Source organism: Oryzias latipes, chromosome 12, assembly GCF_053564925.1.
Source record: "Oryzias latipes strain Hd-rR chromosome 12, Olatipes_Hd-rR_3.1".
Lineage (NCBI taxonomy): Eukaryota > Metazoa > Chordata > Actinopteri > Beloniformes > Adrianichthyidae > Oryzias > Oryzias latipes.
In genome coordinates, this window is record NC_136248.1 from 17,236,867 (window position 1) to 17,259,976 (window position 23,110).

Here is a 23,110-nt window from a genome sequence, read left to right on the forward strand (position 1 = left end):
GACGACATCTGATGTGGGTGGGGGGAACAAACAGGAAGATTGAATGGAGGCGGGTGATTCTCTGAAAGCAGCCGAGAGAAAAGAAAATATTAAACATTACAATTTAAAAAAACCTTTTCACACATTCATTGTAAAATTGTTTACGATCTTTATAGTGAACTGGTAATTCTTTAGTGTATTTATAAAAAGTGTTTATTTTATAAAGAAAAACAAATAAAAAATATAAAAAGATTATAAGGTTAACTTTAACTTGTAATCTTTTGAACATGTTTTAATCATGGGTAGACAATGAAGGCACAACCTTTATTACTTTTCCGCAGTATTTTTCACTTTGTCACTCAAAAACCCAAATATGTTTTCTTTAATTGACAAACTTATTTCAGTTAAAGAAAACATATACTTTTGTGTTTTTTTTACTGAATATCTTAAATTTTAACACCTTTCAAATGTAGTATTAATGTCTGATAGCGTTTCTAAATACATTTTTGCTTTTTTTTAGACTAAAATATTGCAGTATCATATTATCTGCTTCTCTTTCTTTTTTTGTTGTATTTCTCCTGGCTGAATGTGCAGAAGCATTACATCATTCTGCGCCTGCACATCTGTCCACTCTAACCCTTCTTCCATACATCCTCAATCATAGTGGTGACAGCTCCAGTTCCAACATAACACGGGCAGAGGGAGAAAGAGTAAATGTTCAGAGGTTTGAATTGCAAATCTGCTGCCTTCTGCCCAAGCCTTTGCACACCCTTCCTTGTCTGTATTCATGTGTTAATGAGGAACGAGTCCAGAGGCACACAGACGCATCGACCAGGGGCCTGGAGGGTGTGAGGAAAGTGTGAGGCAGGCGGGAAATTGAGGAAGTCCTCTGACGGATGGCACAGCAGTGGAAGTTCAGAAAGATAATAAAGACATGATTCTTTTGTTGAAGTTCAAATGAACAGTAAGGGAAACCAGCGAGGCCTGATAACCCACGCTCTAGAGTGAAAGCATGGGCGGAATGGTGGAGAGTGGGTTATCCAGAAATGATCACTGCATGTCAGGCTGCATTTGTTAAGTTACACGAAAAGCTGGTAAGCAGCTATTTTGGATGTTGAATTTTTTTTGCACTCTGGCAGAATAGTTTTGCATTCTTTTATATTTCATGAGGATTTATTGATTTAATTCTGACTTTGTAAAACATCTCCTTCTAAATTCAGCTTAAAACAAACAAAAAAAACATTTTATTAATTGGAGAAAACCCTAGAAAGTGAATGTTTTTATTGTAAACAAATCTTTAAACCAAGACAGATTTTTGAGTCCTCAGCTCCTCTTCTAGTTCCATCGATACCTGCGTCATGGATGTCAGAGATAGACCGCCGAGCTCCAGCTATAGAGCCGCCAAGGTCACACATGATCAGATGACAATGACCAACACAACGGATTAGCTATAGGAGTTGTGGGGGAGAGATTAGGCGGTGAATTGATGAAGACTGGCTAGCCTGCTGGCAGATCTGGGAGATCCTCGGTCTGTTTCAATAAGAAACATAAATAGCAGTAATTAACATGTACCATGATACCAAGCAGAGAGAATCCCCTTAGAGATTACATCCATAATATGTCACGCTCATGGAACTGTAGAAAAGGGTGATGCGTTACAGATTATGGGGAATCCCATCCGGCTTGATTTCAATGAACTATTTATTTTTGCCAATCCTCGTGTGGATTCGGTACATCCTCACACAGTAAGATTTAACAGGGATGTTCCCCTAGCATCTGTGTTCTGTTTTCTTGATAGAAGAGCACACTTTTATCTAAAAGCTTGCATGTAGGGTTACTGACACACATGCGTAGACGCACATTCATCCGCTCACGTGCACAAGCTCCATCTGTCTATTCTACCTCACATGAGTCTATTTGCAAAAAAAAAAGCCAGTACACATATTTGCTGCAAACCAAAGGACATGCTCTTACAGACATACATTTTCTTGATTGGTTTAAAGTCTCAAAAAAAGACAAAATTTAAAAAAAACCTAATAATCTAAAATTTCTATAATGATGTAATTATGGTTATTTAAACTCAATCTGAGCCATTATAACTGTAGATAGGTAAAGAAGACCCCTTTTTATTAATGAAATGTCTCCTCCTACTGGAATATAATGCTAACTACAAGACAACATTTCCTAACTCTCTGTTTCGAACAGAAATGACAAACTAAAATATAGACTACTTCTAAATACTTATATCTTCTTTATTATGTCTTTGCCAAAAGTATCTACTAAAGTTTTGGAATTCATTTTGACTTAAAGCAGCTTTGATCACAACTCAACTGAAGCATTGCACTGCTTTGGGTTGTCCTGGCCTGAAATGTTGCTTTTACCTGAAAAAACTGTTAGTTGTTTGACTAAAAAGGATTTTAAATGGTATTTTTTAGAAAATAAATGGTAAAATTATTGTTGAGAAAACAGTAACACATCTTTTTGTTCTGATTTGAGTTAAAGCTGCTTAAACCCAAAGATTTTATTGGTTTTCATTTTCCCTAGGTTTGTGCGAAAAAACAGAAAAAAGTACAACAATTAAAGATTACGACACTGAAGTTATTCAAACAACAAACATGACCATTTGCTTCCAAAAGAAGAATGTAGATGGAAAAGCTCTGTTCTTGCCTTCTGAGACCTTCCAGCTTTTGTCTTTTTTTTCAGATGTGACAAATCCTGTAAAATAAAAGTTTCTTTTTCAAATTCTAGAGACAAAGACACAAACTCACCAACACAAGCAATCATTTTTATTTGAAAAAAAAGTGAGCTGATATTTACAATAAAAAAAACATGGGATCAGACCTGAATCATTTCTTTTTTTGCTTTTCATTTCATATAAATCAAAACATTACACATCACTAATGCCATTCAGACCTAAACCAGTAGGTAATCTCTTAGTCTCAAAAATACACAATTTTTATGTTATTTTTCCTTGTGTGTGTGTGTTTTCAAGTCTTTCTCATTAGTTGTGGCGATCCCTGAAGGGGATATGCTAAGGTGAACAATAACAAGAACCTTTGTGTTTGTTAACTTGCCACAGTGTGCCCCCTGTTGGACTGCAGGGGGGACTACTTCATGGCCTCAACTTAAACTCTGGTTTGTTCAGCTGTCTCCTGAAAAGAAATGTCGGACCAAAAACAATCCAACATCTACTTAATTTGCTAAAACCTGGAGGTGTCGGAACATACTCACAAATCTATATTTTAATTTTGGACTAAAGAGGTTGAAACATAAAAAAAAAGAAAAACAGACTTCAGTCATTTTAGCTCGATTGAGGACATTCTCCTAGCCACAGCTGCCAAACCTGGTTTCAATTTAGCTTATTTGATTGAAAGAGAGTAAAAATTCTGATTCAAGAAAATCACAAGTTTTAAGATTTTCCACATCCATGATGTTCTATAAATTAATTCTCCTGTTCTGCCCTTTTTGGAACCATTTAAAGCCATATTTGACCTGGTGTAACATTGATGGCTGCATGCAACAACAATTTTGTGAATTTTAGCAAGTTAGCATCCTGAAAAAGGAGTTCATCGTGATCAAGTACAAAGTGCTTGAAAACATTTGAAAATCCACACATTCCACGTGTTGTTGTTTTTTTGTTAGTTGTGGTGCTGCTACAATTTGTGTACAAGACACACAATATCAAATATTTCCAACACCCAAAACAAAGGGAGGTCTGCAGTGACTTTTTAACAACTCTCACATTCCAGCCTTGCATTAAATCAAGAAAAAAGCGAAATTTCTGATCAATTTATGAATGCATGCCCGACATATTTTTAATGGGATTTGATGGGGCTGCTCGGTACATTCTTAATGAGATTTTATGAAGATGGGTCCCTTGCTCCAGCTTCTCATGAGTTTCATGAAAAAACATACACCGTGTTTGGATACCTTTGATCATAATAAATAGGATAAAAAGCAGACTAGAAGATAAAAAAAAAGACAAAAATGGAGAATGTTTACAGACACACCGGCAGAAACACCTATAGATGAGCTGTGGAAGCGTTTGTGGTCATCCTGGCTACCGTGTGACAGGAGGTGTCTGGAGTAAAGCCACATTTTATTGATTCATTTTGGCCCTAAAGGCTTATTAACATATGAATGTAGATATTTGCATCCTGAAGTGTTGCTTGCCTCGGTCCTTACTTCCTTTTTTCGGGTTTTGTCGCCTCAACGTTTAAAAATTTCAGTGCGGAGCAAGTCCCCAAGACAGACCGGAAAATCCGACGGAGCCTGAGCGAAACTTCTTTTATTCTCCGCATTCTCTTAGCTGCCTCCTCTTTTCTCCGAAAGTCATGATCCATGACACAAAAGCAAGAATTTCCCACTCTGGGTGGTGAGTGCAGACAGGACTGTTCTGGTGATTGTTGCTGCTATAGCTCGCTGTGGCGTGCGGGAGGCTCTAGTTTCTGGGACAGAGCGGTGAGGACTTTGTCGAATTTCTCGTAACGCTCCGACTGGCTGCCCTCAGAGCCGCGGCAGCCCCACAGGAGGCGCATCTGAAACTCCGTTTGGAAGATCTCGCCCAGCTCTGGCCGCTCCTGAAAACCTGGAGAGGAGAGGAAGGAGGAGGTGATCACTCTGTGGAGAAGGAGTAGAAACAAACTGGAGATTCCAAATTACCTGCTGACCAAATATGAAAAAAAAGGTTGTTTTAATTAAAAAAGGAAAAGCTTCTGCATTTCTGCAGACAATAAATAGTTAATTAAATATTCAATGTAGCCACAGAAATGAATTTAAATAAAAATATGTTTTATTTTTATTTAAATCCAAAAACAATGCAGTTATTTATGCCTGAAAAAGAGTTGATCCTGCATAAAAGAACAAAGTTTGATCCAATCACTTGTAAACAAGACAACAGGCAGCCCACAACCAGAAAAGGCAAACAAACAAAAAGCATCAAAACTCTGGGCTCTTAAGGATAAAAGCAAAACCAAGAGGATTAGTTTGGACTTGAAGGTTTCCAACAAAATGTGTGTATTGTCTTTAAACAGGAAATCCCTCCAAAACTCAAAAAACAAACCTGAAGAACCTTTGACCATAAAAAGCAAAAAAAGTGAAACCTCGACAAAACTGGCATTCCTGCTACTCCCAGGCATCGTCTGAGTGAGCGCGCTTCATAGCTGCACCCCCAGATTAATGCAAGCCCCCACTCACCCATTGCACCTAATGTACGGTGTTTTCATTTGTATTGGGGCTTCTGTGTAAAAATGGTGTATGGTGTAGTGTGGAGAAGAGACTTTTTTAGCCACCAATTACCATCTACACCCTTGCTAAGCAAAGAGCCCCTTTTTCACTGCTGCTCTGCAGTCAACCCGGAACTGTGTGTGTGTTTCTGCTGTTTGTCGGATCTTGTTTGGGTTGTACTGAAACCAATTTCAATTTCTCCTCTGTAAGACTAATAAAGTTCGATTATTTTATTCTATTCTATTCTAGAAACACTTTGAATATATCAGAAGCTCTAAAGGTGCAGCTTGAGTACCTGATGCCTTAAAATGTCATTTCTGTCTCTGCAAAAAGCTGATCTAAAAGCCATAAGCTTGTTCACACTCATGTTTAAGTGACTTTGGAGCCTAATGAGCTCCAGTTGGATTACACCTTCTACAGTGTTGTGTTTGACTGAACACACCTGCCTGAAAACAAGCCTCTCTAGAACAGAACTGTTAAAGGAGACCATCAAGGTCAGGATGATCAATAGCAGAAAAGTGGGCTGTGAGCCGGCCCATGGAGCAGTAATCACCACAAAATGATAACCAATAGTGAAGTATCAGGGATCAATACAGTCAACATAGAAACCACAAGGATATGATCAATATGTCATATCAGTGCTGGCATGGACAATGAACACGAGTTATTTACTGCTGGAAGTGTCACACAACACTGACATCACATTAACTGTTGCATGAGCTTCCACGCCAGGACAAAAGCTGCTTTCTAGTACATTTAATAAATTGTTACTTGTCTTATTTATTGTTTCAAATTCACACATAAAAATCTGGGTTCATATTATGTCAGTGAACATTGTAGGTTTTAATTATGATTGACAAAAATGTAGCAACAAATGCGTCTTTGTTTTTGAAGGAACTAGTCTGGTAGGTTGTTCCAATCAATCTTGAAGAACGTATCCAAGGCCTTATATGGATTCAGGCTTTCTCACACGCTTCAGTCTCTTCATCTACTCCAAGAAACACGCCATGATGTTGAGATCTGTTGAGGCCATATCATCACTTCCAGTGCTTCTAGATCTTCGCTATGCTGATGATAGTTTTTAAAGACTTCGGTTGTATGCTTAGAGTCGTCCGGCTGCAGAATAAATTTGGGCTAATCACATGTTTCCCAGATGTTATTGCATGATGGGTATTATTTGCCTGGATTTCTCACCCTGCAGTAAATCCGGGGCTTCTTTCTTCAACTACATTTGCAGAAATACAGGCTCAAATGTTCAATGAACCTTCCCCATACTTCACTGTGGCCTGCAGACTCTTTATCGAACCAGTCTCTAGCCTTCTAATGAGTAAACTGCCTTCTGCTTCAGTCAAACATTTCACATTTTGACTCATTGGTCCGGCTCATTGGCTGCCATATTTCTGTACCTCAGTTCTCCATACTTGAGTTTCTTGGTCTTGTTTCCGTGTTGAAGACTTTTTACCTGCTCCGGCTTTGACATCTGGTGAACATCCTCCAATTTCCAAGGGTAATAAGCTTGATGTGTCTTTCACCTGCAGCACCAACTTTCCTCACTACTGCGATTTTCACTGTTGCCTGTTTCTTTGGCATTCTTAAGAAGAGCTCAACATCTCATCTTGAAATCCCAGTCTGTTTTTAAATCTTTGTCTTAATAAATAATTAAGAGAGGGGAAAAAGGGAAGTGTAAGGCGGTAGTGGGCGCGGTGTCAATCAAAGTCCCAGCTGTGCGCACCGGAGCTTTTTTGGATGAGGTGCATGCGTAGCGCCAGATTAGACAGAGCTCGAGACAAGCAGGAAAACTTGTGATCCATCTCAACAATCTAGTCCAAAATCTAGCTAAAAAGCATTAAAAACATGGAGGCAGCTGGTAAGATTTGATCATAGTGCGGGGCATAATTGTGGCGATCAACTGTGCGCTTAAGCGCCGGCTGCGCGCTTCCGCGTCAGCTGCCACGTCAGCGCACATGTTTGTTCAGTCTTCCATTGAACTTACTTTACAAGAGCACTACTATTTATGAAATATGTTTATTTATTGCTGCATTTTCAGTTAATTCTGGTAATTATGAAGTTAACTTTTAATAAATTAATTGTGTAAGTTGACTGTTAACTGCTGATTAATGTTATATATTTATTGTTGTATTTATTGTGGTAAATTGATAAAATATTATGTCCTGTTCAGGTTTTTCACCATACATAACCAGCACCTCGCCATTACTGTCTAAACTTCTCAAGAAATTGAATAAACAAAACAAAATGGAGAAGTGTGTCTGGATGGTGTGTGAATTCCTGCTTGGAAAACTCCGTGGATCCTTTCAAGTGGGACATAATAACTTGACACCCACACTTCATAGTCTCTAAAGTTAAGATGAATATGAAAGTCTCACCCTGCAGTTTGTTCTCTGCGTTGGTTCTGTAGATCTCTCCGTGGTGAGCTATCGTCCGAGCCGCCTCTAGGTGGAACATGACCACGTCCACCCCCACCTCTGTGCTCTCCCACGGCTCCAGCACTTCACCGACAGCCATGCCCCGCTCCAACAAAGACAGCACAGGCAGGATGTGTGGGAAGGTTGTGTTGGAAAGAGCGCTAGATTCTGGAAGAAACACAAATTTTGCTGTAAAACCCTTTTTTCATACATATTTCTTTATTTGTACCTGCTGAGATTCTACCTTTTCCATCGTTCATGTTCTTCATGAAGGGCTTGAGTTTCTTTTCGTACAGAATGGCGCCCTCTGTGTGTCTCTGCCGTAAAGTCACCCACGTCTGCTCCAAGCGGGAGATCTACAATGACGACATGAAAACATTTGCCGTTGGTGCACAGAAAACGGATGCAGCAGCTGCAGATTCTGCAGAGGTTTACCTGTGGCAGCTCCAGCGCTCTCATCACAGCAGCGAAACCAAACATGTTGCCCAGGTTGTTCTTCAGCTCGGCCGCTAGCTGGATAGTTTTGTGGAGCAGAGCTGCACGCTCCTCTGTACTTCCTGTACAGCCGAGAAGGTCCACAGCCATCATGATGGACATGGTGAAGAACCTGAGAAAATCAAAGTGCTGCCATTGAATCTCACTATCAGTGACGGGGAAGCAGCGGATCTTATGTCAAAGCCATACTGGAGTTTTATTTTGTGTCAGAATTTGACAGAGAGGATCAATTATTTAAGTGTCCCATCATTGTAAAAAATACTTGCAGACTCAAACAAACTGAAGAGGAAAAAAGTCATGAAATACTGCGAAGTCCATTTTAATGTCTCACATTCATTTTATTGCCTTTTCTGCTATGTCAAGAGATCGTTATTAGACAAGACAAAACATGCAAAGCCAGCGACGAAAAACAGAAAAAATTACACATGAAGAAAAAGGAAAAATATTAAATAAATACCAAAAATATTAACTCTAGAAAATCATTAATGTCATATTTTAAACACACTTTTATAAAAACCCCTATCTCAGTATGATTGGAATTTCTTTTAAAACCCACTGTGTATAACTTGTGTAACATGTTTTCTGCTCTATAGTCCACGATCATTCCACTAGGGGCAGTAAAGGGGCTTTTCCTGCTCGTTTCAAAATGGCTGCTTCCGTGAAATCACAAAAACTTTTTTGGCAGGAAAGGATTTGCCAATTTTCAAAACACTGTGGTGAGAATAAATTACCTATTGGTGTTGTTTTTTTTAAATGACAACCATTATACTGAAAGAATAAAACATTTTTGATGATTAAATATTTATAATCCAGTAACATCATGATAAAAATGTGTGGATCGAATTTGAGAAAGTTTTTTTCCTGAACAATTAAGTCAATTAAAAATTTGCATCTCGAACTAACATTTCTGTGAACAAAAAAACGTATCAAATCACTCAATGTAGCTTAGATGATACTATCTATTTTAAAATCTTTTGTGTGGATTTCATCAAAGGGTTTAAAACATCTTAATTCCAAAGAATTTTCTGTCAATTCTATGATGAATTGGACTTTACAGGGTTAATTGCTATAACAAATGGAGACAGAGGAGGAAATGCATTTGTACCTTTCCAGTAGGTCAAGCCTCAGCTGGTGTCCATGTGGCAGCGTCAGCAACTCTAACCCAGAGGAGACTCCCATCATCCTTTGCATTTCTGAGGTAACACCTACAATTCTAGCAACCTGCCCAGAGAAATTAAAAAAAAAAAAGAATGTACCGTCATTTCCGGATTATAAGCCGCTACTTAACCCTGCGGCTTATTTAATGATGCGGCTAATTTATTTTTCATTTTTAAAAAAATAATTTTTTTAATGCATTTTTTCTAACGGCCGCTAGGGGCGCTCGAGTAGAAAGGGTAAGAGTGAGACAAGGGGAATACGGTATATGTGTGGAGGAAGACACTAGTGGGACCCTTGTGCTATACTAGGCACTTTAACATTGGGAGTTGGGTCATCTACACCCACTAGACAGTGTTCTGAACCTTTTTTCTTCAATGATTTGTGATCTTCACTGCTGTCCATGGATTACATGAAATCTTTCCACCTGTATCCACCTTTGTCATGGTAGGGAGAACACGTCAATGTAAGGGTGAGGTCACCTAAGATAGCACAAGGGTTAATGTAAATTCCTGCTTTGTGAATGAATAGCACAAACAGACCCTCATCATGGAAAATGCAAGAAGAAATGCATATGACGCAGCTTTCAAGTTAAAAGCAATCGTTAAAAGCAGTGGGAAAAAATCCACCATCACCAACAGGTTTGGAAAAGCCGGTCTGCTGCGTGACGGAGAGGACAGCGCAAGCTCAGGAGTGAATTTGTCTCAGAGGGACACTGACAGCGACAATGAAGGAGAGACTGAGTGTGTGGCGAAGAATGTCTGACGCTATTCCAATCCCACACTGAGGAAGAAGACTTCCATGGTTTCAGTGCACTGGAGGAAGATGAAGAAAGCTCTCAGTGACTTTAACGTTATGTTTTTTAAAACAGCTCTGTTAGTGCTATGTTACGGTGTGTCACTGTTGTGTAAGAAAACTTCAGGCGCACGGGCTGAACAGCGCCTGCCTCTGCGCGACACGCGCCTCTGCGCATAGGTGCGTGCTGTGCAGGGTCGCCTATAAGTTACTGCTGCTCTCTGTGACTTTTTTTTCTCTCTCTCAGTGACTTTTACCGGTAAGTTTTTTTAACCAGCCCTGTCAGTGCTGTTTCTACCATATTGGTGCCGCGTTACAGGCACTGTTTGGAAGGAAAAGCTCAGGTATGTTATTAAAACTTTGAAAACTCTTTCTGTGTACCATCTTTCTTTGTAAATATATGATGTGTTGAACCTTTCCTGAGATTACTTTTTTTCTTTCTGACGGTGGTCAAACAATGCAGAGGAGATCCTCTGTCAGACCTTCCTTCAGGGTTCACCTCCCCCGTTCTGACTCTCAGAGCCTCCAGAGCGGATTAATAAGGAATCATTCACCGTTCTTCCTTTCTTCTTTTATTACAGTTCTCCTTCACTCTGTCTATCAAACATGAATGCGCACCCCCAACACACTTCACGCTCTCTCGCCCTCCCTCTCCCTCCCTCTCCCTCTTGCGTTGCAGGAGCTCTCCCCTCCCTCCGCTGCAGCTCCCTCGTCTTTCTTACAGACGTGTGCGGTTTCAGCACATACACATCCTCATTCTACAACACATGTTTCAATGTGGGCACATGCGGCTTATAGACAGGTGCAGCTTATGTGTGTACAAAATGGTTTTTCCTTTAAACATGTAATGGGTGCTGCTTATAACCATCTCTGTAGAAATTTGTATTTGAACATTGGTTTTCTTACTTCTGTTAGCTGTTGTGGATGCTTCTCTATTTACAGCAGTGATTATGGATTGGAGAATGGGTGAACATTCTCCAATCCATGTGTGCGTTTAAAAAAAAAATTGGTATGTGTGTTTACCTTGCAGTCATACACAGTGATGTGTTTGGCTGCGGTCCTCGCGTCCACCTCAGCCAGCAGCTCCTTCACTTTCTTCAGCACGGACATCTCCAGAGGCTTGTTCTCAGCTGGAAGAAGGCGGGACTCGTACCTGGAAAGTAACAGTTTGACATTATTTGGAAAACTGGAAACCAGCATGTGAATGTTGCAAGAGGAGGAACCGGAACGTGTGACTCCTCTTAGTGTTATGACTTAAGTAGACCGACGTTAATGTTGATGCTTTAAAGTTTTAAATGTACTAAAAGCAGTTACACAGTTCAAGGGCTTTAAATACTTTCAAGGAGAAAAGAAACTCAAAACATTTGAAAGGCAACAAACTCTGCAGCCTAAACTGACGGATAAACTGTTTTATCTTGTCTACGTCCCTACAAGTTTCACAGTAGTGTAGTATTATGACTGCAGAAAACACCACGCGCCTGAGGCAGCCACCTGCTCCGTTTGTGCTGCCAACAAAATGAACGTCTGCATTTTCCTTTACAAGTTGAGTCTTCTCCAACCTCTCAAGCTCATGATCACAACAAAATGCAATATCTGTTATTTCAGATTAGACAAGTCAGCTTGTGGTCTAATTGACCTGACTGGTTTAAATGAAATGCAACCGAAATAAGCCATCATTTTGTTTTTGATTCCACTATAAAAACAGAGACGGTCTACACTTGTGTATCTGGAGTTCGGGAGACACATGGTGACACAAGGTGATGGTGGAGATTTGCCCTTGATAAACACAAAACAACAGTCGTCGCTGAAAAGGCCTTTATTTTTATCAAGGAAGGTTCTACAGAACTCGATTAGCAAACTAAAGAAGAGTGGTTTATTTAAATTTCCAAAAAGATTTCTCACAGCTTCAGATTTGTGAACAAATCCCACCCCTTCTGGAACAGTGAGGATGTGGGATTCATGTTAGTCTGTTTGATTTAGTTTTCAAAATCTCCCTCCTCTTCAGTTATAAAGATTCTGGTTTTTCCTGCCAGTCCCTCGTGTTCATGTTTACACGACGTTTAAAGGACTAATCACTACAGCTGCCCCCAGTTTGTTTTGATTTATTGTCCTGATCGTGACTTTTTGCTGCCTTCTTTTATGTTAATAGATCTATTTCACTTGGTTTAATTTATTTTAGGTTTCTGCAACATTTTCCTGGTCCTCTGGCACATGGATTCTCCAGTCACCACAAACTACTACTACTGACAGGAACACTGTTGTTCAAAGGATAAGACCCAAAAATAGGATGTTTGAGGAAAATATGACACAAAGCAGTAGCACAAACACTTCATATCAACTGCTAAGCACGGTGGTGGTGTTAGATGGTTTTACAGTGTTATAGTGAAAAAAGTGAGACACTAAATATGAAATTCAATGTAAAAGCAGAATAAAAACAAATACAGTGTATATTTTTTCATAGAATACAATAATTTAGTTTAAGAACATATGTGTTAAACTTTAATTTTTATTAAGGTGAGAGCCTAATTACTATTTAAACCTGTAATGCAAATGTTCAGCTGTTATGTTAACCTTTGACCTCTGTCTAGAAGTCTGTTAGTCTCCTACCTTGATGGTCTAAATGAAGAGGCTGTTTCCACCTGTGGGGAGCTGAAGGTTCCTTCTTCTTCTTCTTTCCCCTCCTGTTTCCTCCTTTCCTCCACTCGCAGTCGCTCCACATAGCTCTTAGTGGGTGGTTTGGGGGGGCCAGAGGCACAGGGTCTGAGGTCACAGTAGCTCCCTGCTGTCTCTGAGGAATGTGATTGGTGGCTGGAATAATGGGCAGGTGAAGAGTTTGCAGACTGAGAGGTATGAGTGGGAAGTTCTGGAGGGCTGCTACTGGCCGTAGGGCTAAGTTGAGGGTCGCTGGAGCGACGCATCACCGGGGAGGGTGGGACGACCGCCAGGGCCCGCCCACTCAAGTGGGTTCTCTGCCTGGCGACTGAAGATAGAGAGAGCCTTTCAGTCTCTGCATTTGTAGATGCAATAATGTTTTATTAATGTGTCTGTGTCTCTGTCACTTACTGGCACTATGCGCAGGAGACAGTGGGGTTTCCCCGACAGGCGACAAGGGGCAGCGAAACTCCTGAATCTGGTCCATGCTCATCGCACAGTTCCGCATTGCGTCTTTATGATGGTGGACTGTGGATGGGCTGCAAAAACAGGGGGATGGAGAATGTTAAAATTGTTTGGATTTGAGGAAACTGTAGGAAACATCAGCAGCAGTTATTACAAGTGAGAAAAAAAGAAGGAAATTTAGTTGGTGCTTCACAAAGAGGAGTAGACACATCTGACAGTGTTATTACAGGGAAACAAGCTGGCAAAATAAGGGATAGAAAAGGAATATGCAAAAGTATGTGATTCACAAAGGTTAAAGTTATTACTGCATCTACCTGCTTTCATCTGTACCATCCTAACATGTTGCTCCATGCATGTTTTACATTCATTTTCTTAAAAAAATGTTTAAAAATCAACTATTTTCATTTATTTTTTTGCTAAATTTTGATGCGTTCTTTCAAGTTTCAAGTATTTAAAACTTGAGCAGTCAGGGTGTGGAGGGGAGTGCGTCTGTGGACCTGATCCTCTCTAGAAGGGAAGGAGCTTGGAGGCAGTGTCATGTGAGGGTAAGTTGGGAGGGTAAAAAAACTCAGGTCACCAGTTCAGTGCACAAAACTACACAAGCGCCTCGCACACACAAACACAAGCACAACCTGCTTCTGGGCACACTTTCCGGGTTTGGTTCTGGTGGTGCCATCGGTGTCTCGACTGGACTTGGACTGTCTGAGTCACTGATTGCATATATAACAAAGCGTCATCAACATATTAGTTGTGTTCTGCAGTAAAAGTCAGCAGTCTGGGTTTGCAGACAACACAGCAGAACCTCCTGGCTCACCTGTGAGGTATCATCTTTTCAGTTGTCAGCCCGTCAGTCATGGTGACGCTCCTTCTCTTGATGTGGGCTCCTCTCTGACTGGACGGCGAGTAGGCGGAGCCGTGCTTGCTGCTTGCGAGGGCAAAAGTGGCCTCCAGGTAGCGCAGAGGGAGGGTCCTGCAGACTGGACAGTAGATGTGGGCGGCGCAGGACTGAGACAGCGGCTTACGCTGGCCCACATAGAAGCGCACGAGCTCCTGGACTGAGTCAAAACAATCAGACTCCAACATGTACTGAACCTGAAGAAGAAACGTGGAATGGCGACAACAGGAAGTGAGACACTTTGAAACTCCTAAACTGAATGTTTGCTTTTCAACCAAATCTCTCCTCAATATTTTCGTGAAAGTTTATCTGACCTTTTTTTTTATCTTGTTGACCAAATGTGAGAACAAAAGTGTGTGAAAACATTTTTCACTTATGTTTTTTATCTTTTTATTTGTTTAATAATGTTGTTGTTTCTCTTTCGGCTTTTTCCCATCAGGGGTCGCCACAGTGAACGAGTCGCATGCTAAACTTGGCAATGTTTTACGCTGGATGCCCTTCCTGACGCAACCCTCTCAAAGCAACTGGGCTTGGGACCGGCACAGAAGTAGAGAAGGGAACAGGGAGCAGCCCAGAGTTGAACCCTGGTTTCACGGACGGAAGGCGCCGCAAACCAGCACGAGCTAAACCGGCCCCCACTATTTGTTTAATTTAATAATAAAAGCAGTAAATTTCACAATAAAGTCATACATAAATCTACTTTGTCACACTTAACAAAACTTTCAAAAACAATCTGATGAGAACATAGGAGGTATTTACTGTGTCTGGAGAAAGTAAATCCTATTCCCTGTAAAGATATTCTGCCTCTTTAAGAAGTATGACCAAATAATTTCTTTAAACTAGTTAGAAGGTTCTCAGGTTCTCATTTTATCTTCATTTAATTTCATACTTTTAACCTGAATTTCAACTGTAATCAATATTTTCAAAATAAATTATTCACAACAGTGACATATATTAAAAACTAGATATTCAGGGTCTAAATTCCTTGATTTTAGCAATTAAAGACACAACATTTTGGATTTTTCACACTTGGGAAGAGTAAAATGTTAAGTAGCGGTACAAATAAAACATTGAGTATTTTTTCAAAGAAAATTTTTCAAATTCAGTGAACAATTTAAAGATGCATACACACCTTTGTCTCATTGGATTTGACCAGAACTTTACTGATCTTGAAGTGGAGCACTTCATTATCCCATCGACAGGTCAGAATGAAGTCGCCCACATTGGTCAGAGAGTCGTGCACGAGGAAATCTCCATTACGGACGACCAGGGTCTCAGACACCTTAATACAAAAATATCCAGTTAACAGTGAGAAAGAAGTGGAAAAGAAAAGCAAAACATTAAAGCAAACTTGAAAGCTGGAATAAAAGCAACATATTTTTATGAAAACCGACCTCGTGTTGCTTAACAAACACAAATATCTTTCTCACTGCTAAGCTGGTTTCTGTGAGCTCATTTTGACCAGATAAAAATAGAAATATAAAACCGCTGCTGGAAGATTTTGAAATATATTGAGGTTCACACTACTGTAAGCGTGCATCTAACTTTGAATTTAGTGTCAGAAGTGGCTATGGAAAACCAAAATCCCATTAATGGTGAGTCAAACTGCTTTAGGGTGTATTTTTGTTCAAAACACTGCATTTAAGCTTGTTTGTGTGTTTTCTATGAAATTTTAAATATTGATCAAGGGTTAAAGAAAAGAGAATTTCTGTTCAAGATTAATTCCCCCGAAAAGTAAAGCACACAGAATAAGACAGCAGTTGGAAGCAGATGGCACAAGGCTTTAAATTATTTAAACCTTGCAATAAAATATGTGGTTCAAAAAGAGGCGTTGCCAACCAGCAGGGGGCAGCATTTTACACAGATTAATATTATGCAGGATCATATCCCCAGCACCGAGTTTATTTGAGGTGAAGTTTTTAGTTTTTTTTCTTTGTCTTAGAATTTTTATATAGACCAATTCAAAGAAAAAAGCTTTTTATACAAAGAAATTAAGCAGCTGATGGCAACACTGGACAGTTTTAGCTCAAATAGATGAAAGGAAGAAAACTATGAAATAAAAAACGAGATAAAAGAGCCCTCATTTACAGGACTGACCCACAGGGTGTTTGACAGATAAATTCACTAAGTAATGTTTAGGTAACCACAGAGCCTGGGGTTTCCCAACGTTTACACAGGAGGGAAATCCACGAATAAATGAATATTTTATGCAAATGAAAGAAAAACCACGTGCAGATGGCTGGTTTCAGCTTTAGTTTATGTGAACGAGAGGCAGAGTTTGATCGGGAAACAAAGTGGTGGAGTAAATGAACAAGCATCCTCCACATGTGTGAAAGTGCGTTCAGCCCCGGGTGTGTTTGTCCAGGTCCGCCTGTGTGTTAGGTCTGGTCACCAGCTGTGAAATTCAGTAGCAGACATCAGCAGCACGCGCAGCTGTCTGTTTGGCAGAGGTTCCCTCCTTCTGAATGCAAAAGCAATTCCGACTGAGCGGTGACAGATGATGAGACTCATTAATCAGCATCATCCTGTGTGTCAAAGCCTCTAAACTGCTTTCAGAGACTTTGGCAAAGTAATCACTCAGCTACAAGACTGTTAACTACTTTAGAACAAAAACAGGCTTTAGTATCATTACCTTCATTTTTATTACAAGTTCATCTTTGTTCGTCAACCTTTACCTAGTGCTTATGTATTCTAATTTCAAAAGCTTTACATATTCTTCAGTGCTTTAAAACAAATTTTTCTATTTATTTGTATTTCTAACACCACTATAAGTGTGTTTTTTATGATTTCAAAGCAATAATGTTTCTGTTTTAAGCTGAGTTTACATTTCAAAGTTTTCTGAGTTCTAGATTGTCTACAATATAAAAAAGGATTAAGCTGCTTAGAGCCCCCCACCCCAACAATGAATTTTATACCTTGGGCCCTCAGAGAATTTAGCAGTGCTCCTGCATAATGAATAGGGAGACTAATGTAATTCACATCACAAAGTTTATGTCAGAGGTCCACTCATGGATTTATAGCTGTGTTCAAAAAAATGATGTGTTGTCATAAAGCAGATTATTTTCATGACATTACGTGTACATTTTCCAGCGCATTATGTTCTGTGTCCTGATTGGCTGGTGACGATCAATCTTCTCTCTACTAAATCGACATAATCGCGAGCCGGTCTTTGTTTTCATTCTATAATACTTGTAAAAAATGTAAAAAAGTAAGCAGACTACTTTTCGAAGTTCTATTGCAGGTTTTTTTTATCCCAGTAGCTCCTGTGATTAACAAGGGACTGGTGAAAAAACTGAACAGGTTAAAAATTTATTTTATTTGTAAAAAAAAAAAAAATGAGATTTTTACTTGAAAATTCCGAATGAATGGCCTGTCCAAAAAGGGTAGAGATATGAAATGTTGAAAACTAAAATAGCTGGTTAAAAAGCAGCCTGCTCAACCAAACGGTTGAGCACATTTAGAAAACAAATTGTTAAAACATAGATTGTATGTAATAATCCCCAAAGGCAATTAGAAAACTTATTTTTTAATTGAATTTGTCCTGTTTAGTAGTTAAAGGTTTAAAACAACCTTTTTGTTAACACATTTGAGTTTTTTTGCTTTTATTTGGTAAATAGTATTGTTGTTTGGTGTGTATGAGCAACTCTGCTTACCCATAGGTTCGAAACAATGACACAAGGGTTTATTTATAGGCAGATTATTACAACACTTGCAAGCTATTTTTACAGGGTTTTGGATTGTTTTACTGACAGTTTACTGCAGTAAAAAGATCGGATTGTTTCTTTCCGCAGTAGGGGATCGGTTTTACTCTCGTGTGCTTTGGTGGTCATACCTCTTGAGGTATGTGTCCATGGTACCAGCCATGGCTCCTGATGTCAGCAGGGCTCAGTTTCAGTTCCTCCTCCAGTTCTTTCCGCAGTTTCTCGGGCGGGGACTCCAGCAGATACTTTTCCTTGGAGAACTGCGGCGGACAGAGAGCGGAAAACATCATGACATCACTGCCGATGCATAGACTCACACATATGCATGGGGGTTTGTATGGAAATACGTGACGGACAACTTTATTTATTCAGATAAATCCCAGAGAGATTGAAACATGTTTTCAAAGAAACACTGAATGCATGAATATATTTAAACCTGGAAAATATGAACAAATCTCCATGCAAATTGTAATAAATTCTTTTGTATGATAATTTCAGGCAAAAAAAAGGCAAATAACGTAGCTACAGAGGGCAGCACTGCAGGGAAGCATCACCGTGTGGTGATTTGCATACAAACACACCAAACAGAAACTTTAAAAATGGACTCCAACCTTCTGGATACAGAATCAATCAGAATGAGAATGTCTTGATGTACTTTCACGTTTCCGATTTCTCTTTACACCACACATGACCACTCGACAGAAAAGCTGCACACAAATGGCTTTCATTAGCGAAAAGCCAAAAGGATGATGACATCACAGGTTTGGCTCATTAGGATGATTTCTTTCCTCTTTCGTTTTCCTCCCTGGCTGGGGCGCCTGCGGCTCAGCAGGCAGAGCAGGTCATTCGCTAATTGGAGAGTTGGTGGTTCAATCTGCGACCTCTCCGGTGCACATCTCAAAGTGTCTGCAGAACAACCCCCAATTAAGCAGAACCCTTTGTAACTTTGGTGCTTGGATAATAAAAAAGCCCCCTTTATCTGCAGATTAAGGCAGTTTGATTTGGCTTGTACATTCAAAGTTCAGAAGGGAATAGGAGCAGAAATCCGTCAGAAAGTCGAGATGTGCTGTTTATCTGCAGAACATGAACAAATAATGAGGCTTCGACTCAACTTTTTACTAAGTAATAACAAAAAAATCCCAGAAATCCCTCATTGGGATGAGTGTTCTGTGAGGACTAACATAACAACTGATGGCTGTGGACAGATTGAGTTCAGATAAACAAGCAAAGATTATTAAAACACATGACACATATACACCAGGGCAAGTTCACACAAGCCTCGCACAAATTTGCACTGACAGAAAAAAATCCACACAGGAATAAACGGTGAAGGGAAGCCATCATGTGTGTGCCGATATGAAATGAGACTGAGAGCAGAGTAAACAGTAAACAGTCTTGTCACGGAGACGCGTCGCTGCCTAATGTTTCCACTGTTCGGATCCTGCCTCCTTCTTCGGGGAACTGGTGTTTTCCTTTCGACTGACCCACAAAGTTGGAGAAACTGTTGTCAAAGTTTTCAGACAAAAACAAGAGGGATGGTGAGCTGCATGTGCTTCCTCCTTCCTGTGAGGACGTCTTAATACGAAAGCCAAACATTTAATCTTAGCTTCTGCAGGCCAGTGCCAGATGAAATTATTAACTTCCTCCTCTCTTCTTCCACATTCTCCCCTCCAGGCCCCTGAAGGAGATGGAGGAATATCACCTTGGAGGCTCGAGGCTCCCAGATTAGATTAGAGGTGCGAGCGTGTTTGTATGTGAAGGTGAGGGTAGGCCAATAAAGGAGCAGAGGGGTCAAGTGCAGAGTTATTGCTTTTCTTTGTTACCACGGAAACCCAAGAGAGGTCTGCCACTAAAATGATGCCTGACAATGAACCCGGTGTTTGTGTGAGCGCGCGCGTGGATGAAGGGTTACGAGGCAAATTGAAATGTCGTCAAGGCTCTATTTATGATACGGTTCACAGAACAGGCTGACATTAGAGAGGAAATGCTGACAGCAGCCAACAAGTAGACAGAAAAAAAATAGAAGGCGGGGGTCTGACAAGGTCGGATAAAAGCTCAAAACACATCTGGAGCACACCTGGAACAAAGGTGTTTTAAAATGGGACAGCATTGCTGTATAACTCTTACATAACTCAATTTATACATCTCCACGGTGAGCTTTTGGATGAAAATGACCAGAACAAATGCGTCCAGAGTCTTAACTTTGCTTTTGAAAAGCAAAGAGGAGGAAGAGATGAGAAAGACGAGAAGAAACTTTCTCCCACGATGGAAACAAAGAGTAAAAAACAACATATATATAGGAAGAAAAAGTAACAAAAGAGGAAAGCAGGACATTAAAATCTCTGGATTTTAATTATGATAATCCGTTTTTAGGCCAAATTAAAAAAACTGAGTCGTTTTATAGGACATAGTTTCTGCAGAGCTGCAGATGTTCATTAGAAATTCACCTCTAACTTGTGTTGGTCCCCCCACATCACATCATCCCACCACCTCCTACATCACAGCTACAAACTTTTTTAAATGTCATTTTTATGTCTGCTCCTGATTTAAATGATTTGAATACAAAAATACTCAGAAATGCAGTTTTGAGCTTAGTTTTCTTCATATATAAACTCCATCATGTGAAAAATACCACAAGAACATGTTAAAAACACCCAAAACACAGTTTTCATGGGAGTCAGTCTTTTAACTATTTTAAATCTCTTTACTTTGGTTATGAAAACAGTTTTACACAACACGTTTTTAAACTAAACAAAACCTAAACTTGCATGATAAAACTCAATACATAAAACAAAGACATTGTTTTCTGTGACACAAAGTCTTTATTTAAAGGAAATTCAGTCGGTAAACCATTTTAACCTCTATAAAATCAAGATGAATCGGGGGGAAAGTTTTTGGCCTAAAGAGAGCAAATGTTCTAACTAAAAACAAAGACTTCCATAGACCGAGGGCCACGTCACTAAACCACAAACAGCCATGGGAGATTGGGAACTAAAACTTGATGTGATTGTAGAAGTGGCCAAAGCAGGAACAGAAAATCAAACCTGAAGTACATCATTCCTCACAGCCTATCCATAACGTTGATTCTATAATAAGCTTGCATACGCTCTGAAGGACAGTGGTCTTCAGAAGGATCCGTGACCGGTCCTTGATTGATGTCACCCGCTCCACCCCCTGTGACGCTAAACAAGATAAATGGGAACAGAAAATAAACTGATGGATGGGCTTTAGAAATGTTCCTGAAATTATGAGGTGATTGCAACAACATCATAACAGCTGGCACACAGCCTGAGAACAGGTGAGTAGAGTTAGTTAAGATTATTGATAAGTATTATAAGCTGGGTTAAAAAATAACTCCAATTTGAACAAAGCTTCTTAAATACAGCCCCATTTATAAACTCATAAATACATGTTTTTTTTTAAAGATCCTGGCAAAAAGTACAAACAGTTGGTTTTTAATTTAAACAATTCTTTCTTTTTTATTCAATAAAAGTTCCACATTTGTAAAAGTGATATGTGAAAAATGTTTTAAACGGCCAAATAAAATGGCTTTGGAATGGAAATCTAAATATCTCAAAATATTCTTCAAACAAATGAAATCAAACTCAGATGTTGTAAATTGAATTTGAATTAATTTGGTGATCTTGCAGTGATAGCCGATGCTTTTATTGTTTGCTACTCATTAATTTTAAAATCAAATTCATACCAAGTGGAATTTTTTCTGCAAATGAATATAAAACATATTTTACATAATAAATAATTCCCAAAAAAGTCATATTTTACCAAAGTAAAACATGTAAGGGCTGCTTTAACAAAACAGCTCTTCCCTGTTTACCTGCATGTCTCTCTCTCTCTCTATATATGCACAATGTATCGCCAATTTATCGTTATCGCGTTATCAAGCTGTGCAATACACATTGCAAAAGGCTGCGAAAATTGCAATAAATGGTAACCTTTAAATGTGCTACAACAATCTTTGTAGCACATTTTTGTAGCTTGAAGTATTTAACAAATCAAATAAATCCCTTTATGTTTTTGACCAATCTGATGGATGCCTTCACATTGTTGACCAATTGGATGGAGCCCTTTTATGTTAGATGTTTGCCTCCTGTATAAACTAGGGTTGACTGCTGAATATCTATACGTGTATATATGTGTATATATGTATATGTATATGTATATATATATATATATATATATATATACACACATATAAAAAGCACACAGTGAGACGGGACATCAAACATTCAGGAGGACATACAGACTCAGTGCAGACAGAGACGCAGGCAGGCAGGAAGACAGGTAGGCCATTAGCAGATCAGAGAGTTTAGGTAATTTAGCAGCTGATGCAGGACTCTGCTCTCCCGGGGGGTGGGGGTGGGGTAAGGGGGTGATCGGTGTGTGCACAATGACAACGCACGTGGGTCTGTGTTTACCGTGCATATATATATAGTGCAGGAAAAGGGGAGAGCGCAGACGGGGACTCGGTAAATATGCAGCAGGGTTGCAGGCTAACACACGTGTGCAAAAATGAGTTATACATAACCTCACAGTGTGATCCAACACCTCATTTACACCAACATACAGTTGAGCCTCTCTTCTCCCAACAGGACAGGCACTGCGGATCAGGACTTCATTGCACCCTCCCCCATGTGAACATTGACAGCACTATAACTCAAATCATAAGAAGAGGGAGGGAAAAAAAGGGAACCACCAAAGGAAAATAAATGAAAGGGATGATAATGGGGCAACATTCAAAATATATGCACATATTTATGCATATATTATGTACTCATGCCCTTGTTTGGCTTGGTACATGTAACCGTGGTTCCTTTGGTTTTGTTTAGACTTTTCCATCCAGTACCAATAATGTTTCCAGCATGTAAGCTATTTCTTTATGTGAAAGGGATAAATGTTTGCAATTTTAAAACAAATATATTCTGACTGAGCTAAAGATATGAGAGGGGGGGGGGTACAGTCCAAGGCAGCACTTCTAACTGTACCTTTCTACTTAGATGTGTAATTTCACTGACAATGAGATGAAATACGAAACCACAGGAACTTACAATGCAAAACCCAGCACGCTACAAACCAACAGGCAGCTATTTGTGCATGAAAAAAGATTTTTTTCTCTTTTTTATTTAAGCGATTCTCCTTAAAAACAGTGCCATGAAATCGAAGCAGATATGTGCAACTCCATGAAGTAAGGCATGTGAGAAATGAAACGGAAAATGATTGCTGACACGTATGGAAACCTGCAGGGAGGAAATAAAGTCTTTTGCACTTATCAGCAGAGAAGTTTATAAAAAAGTGGAAAGACGCCA

At 39.6% G+C, this 23,110-nt stretch overlaps 1 protein-coding gene across 4 annotated transcripts in view; it reads right to left on the reverse strand.

Annotated features, from left to right (window-relative positions):
• Positions 1-2,750: 2,750 nt before the first annotated feature.
• Positions 2,751-23,110, reverse strand: part of sh2d3ca (SH2 domain containing 3Ca) — a 59,867-nt gene continuing 39,507 nt past the window's right edge. For 2 of the 4 annotated variants that reach the window (XM_011481881.4, XM_011481883.4), the window contains 12 exons: positions 17,918-18,046; positions 15,218-15,367; positions 14,005-14,282; positions 13,823-13,900; positions 13,137-13,264; positions 12,681-13,053; positions 11,097-11,226; positions 9,229-9,344; positions 8,064-8,235; positions 7,873-7,984; positions 7,590-7,796; positions 2,751-4,567 (listed from right to left, as the gene is read on the reverse strand). In XM_011481881.4, coding sequence (XP_011480183.1) covers positions 4,392-4,567; positions 7,590-7,796; positions 7,873-7,984; positions 8,064-8,235; positions 9,229-9,344; positions 11,097-11,226; positions 12,681-13,053; positions 13,137-13,264; positions 13,823-13,900; positions 14,005-14,282; positions 15,218-15,367; positions 17,918-18,046 — 2,049 coding nt within the window. In that variant the 3' untranslated portion in view covers positions 2,751-4,391. The remainder of the gene's footprint in view (positions 4,568-7,589; positions 7,797-7,872; positions 7,985-8,063; positions 8,236-9,228; positions 9,345-11,096; positions 11,227-12,680; positions 13,054-13,136; positions 13,265-13,822; positions 13,901-14,004; positions 14,283-15,217; positions 15,368-17,917; positions 18,047-23,110) is intronic. The other 2 variants (XM_011481882.4, XM_078955803.1) reach the window with 1 other exon arrangement.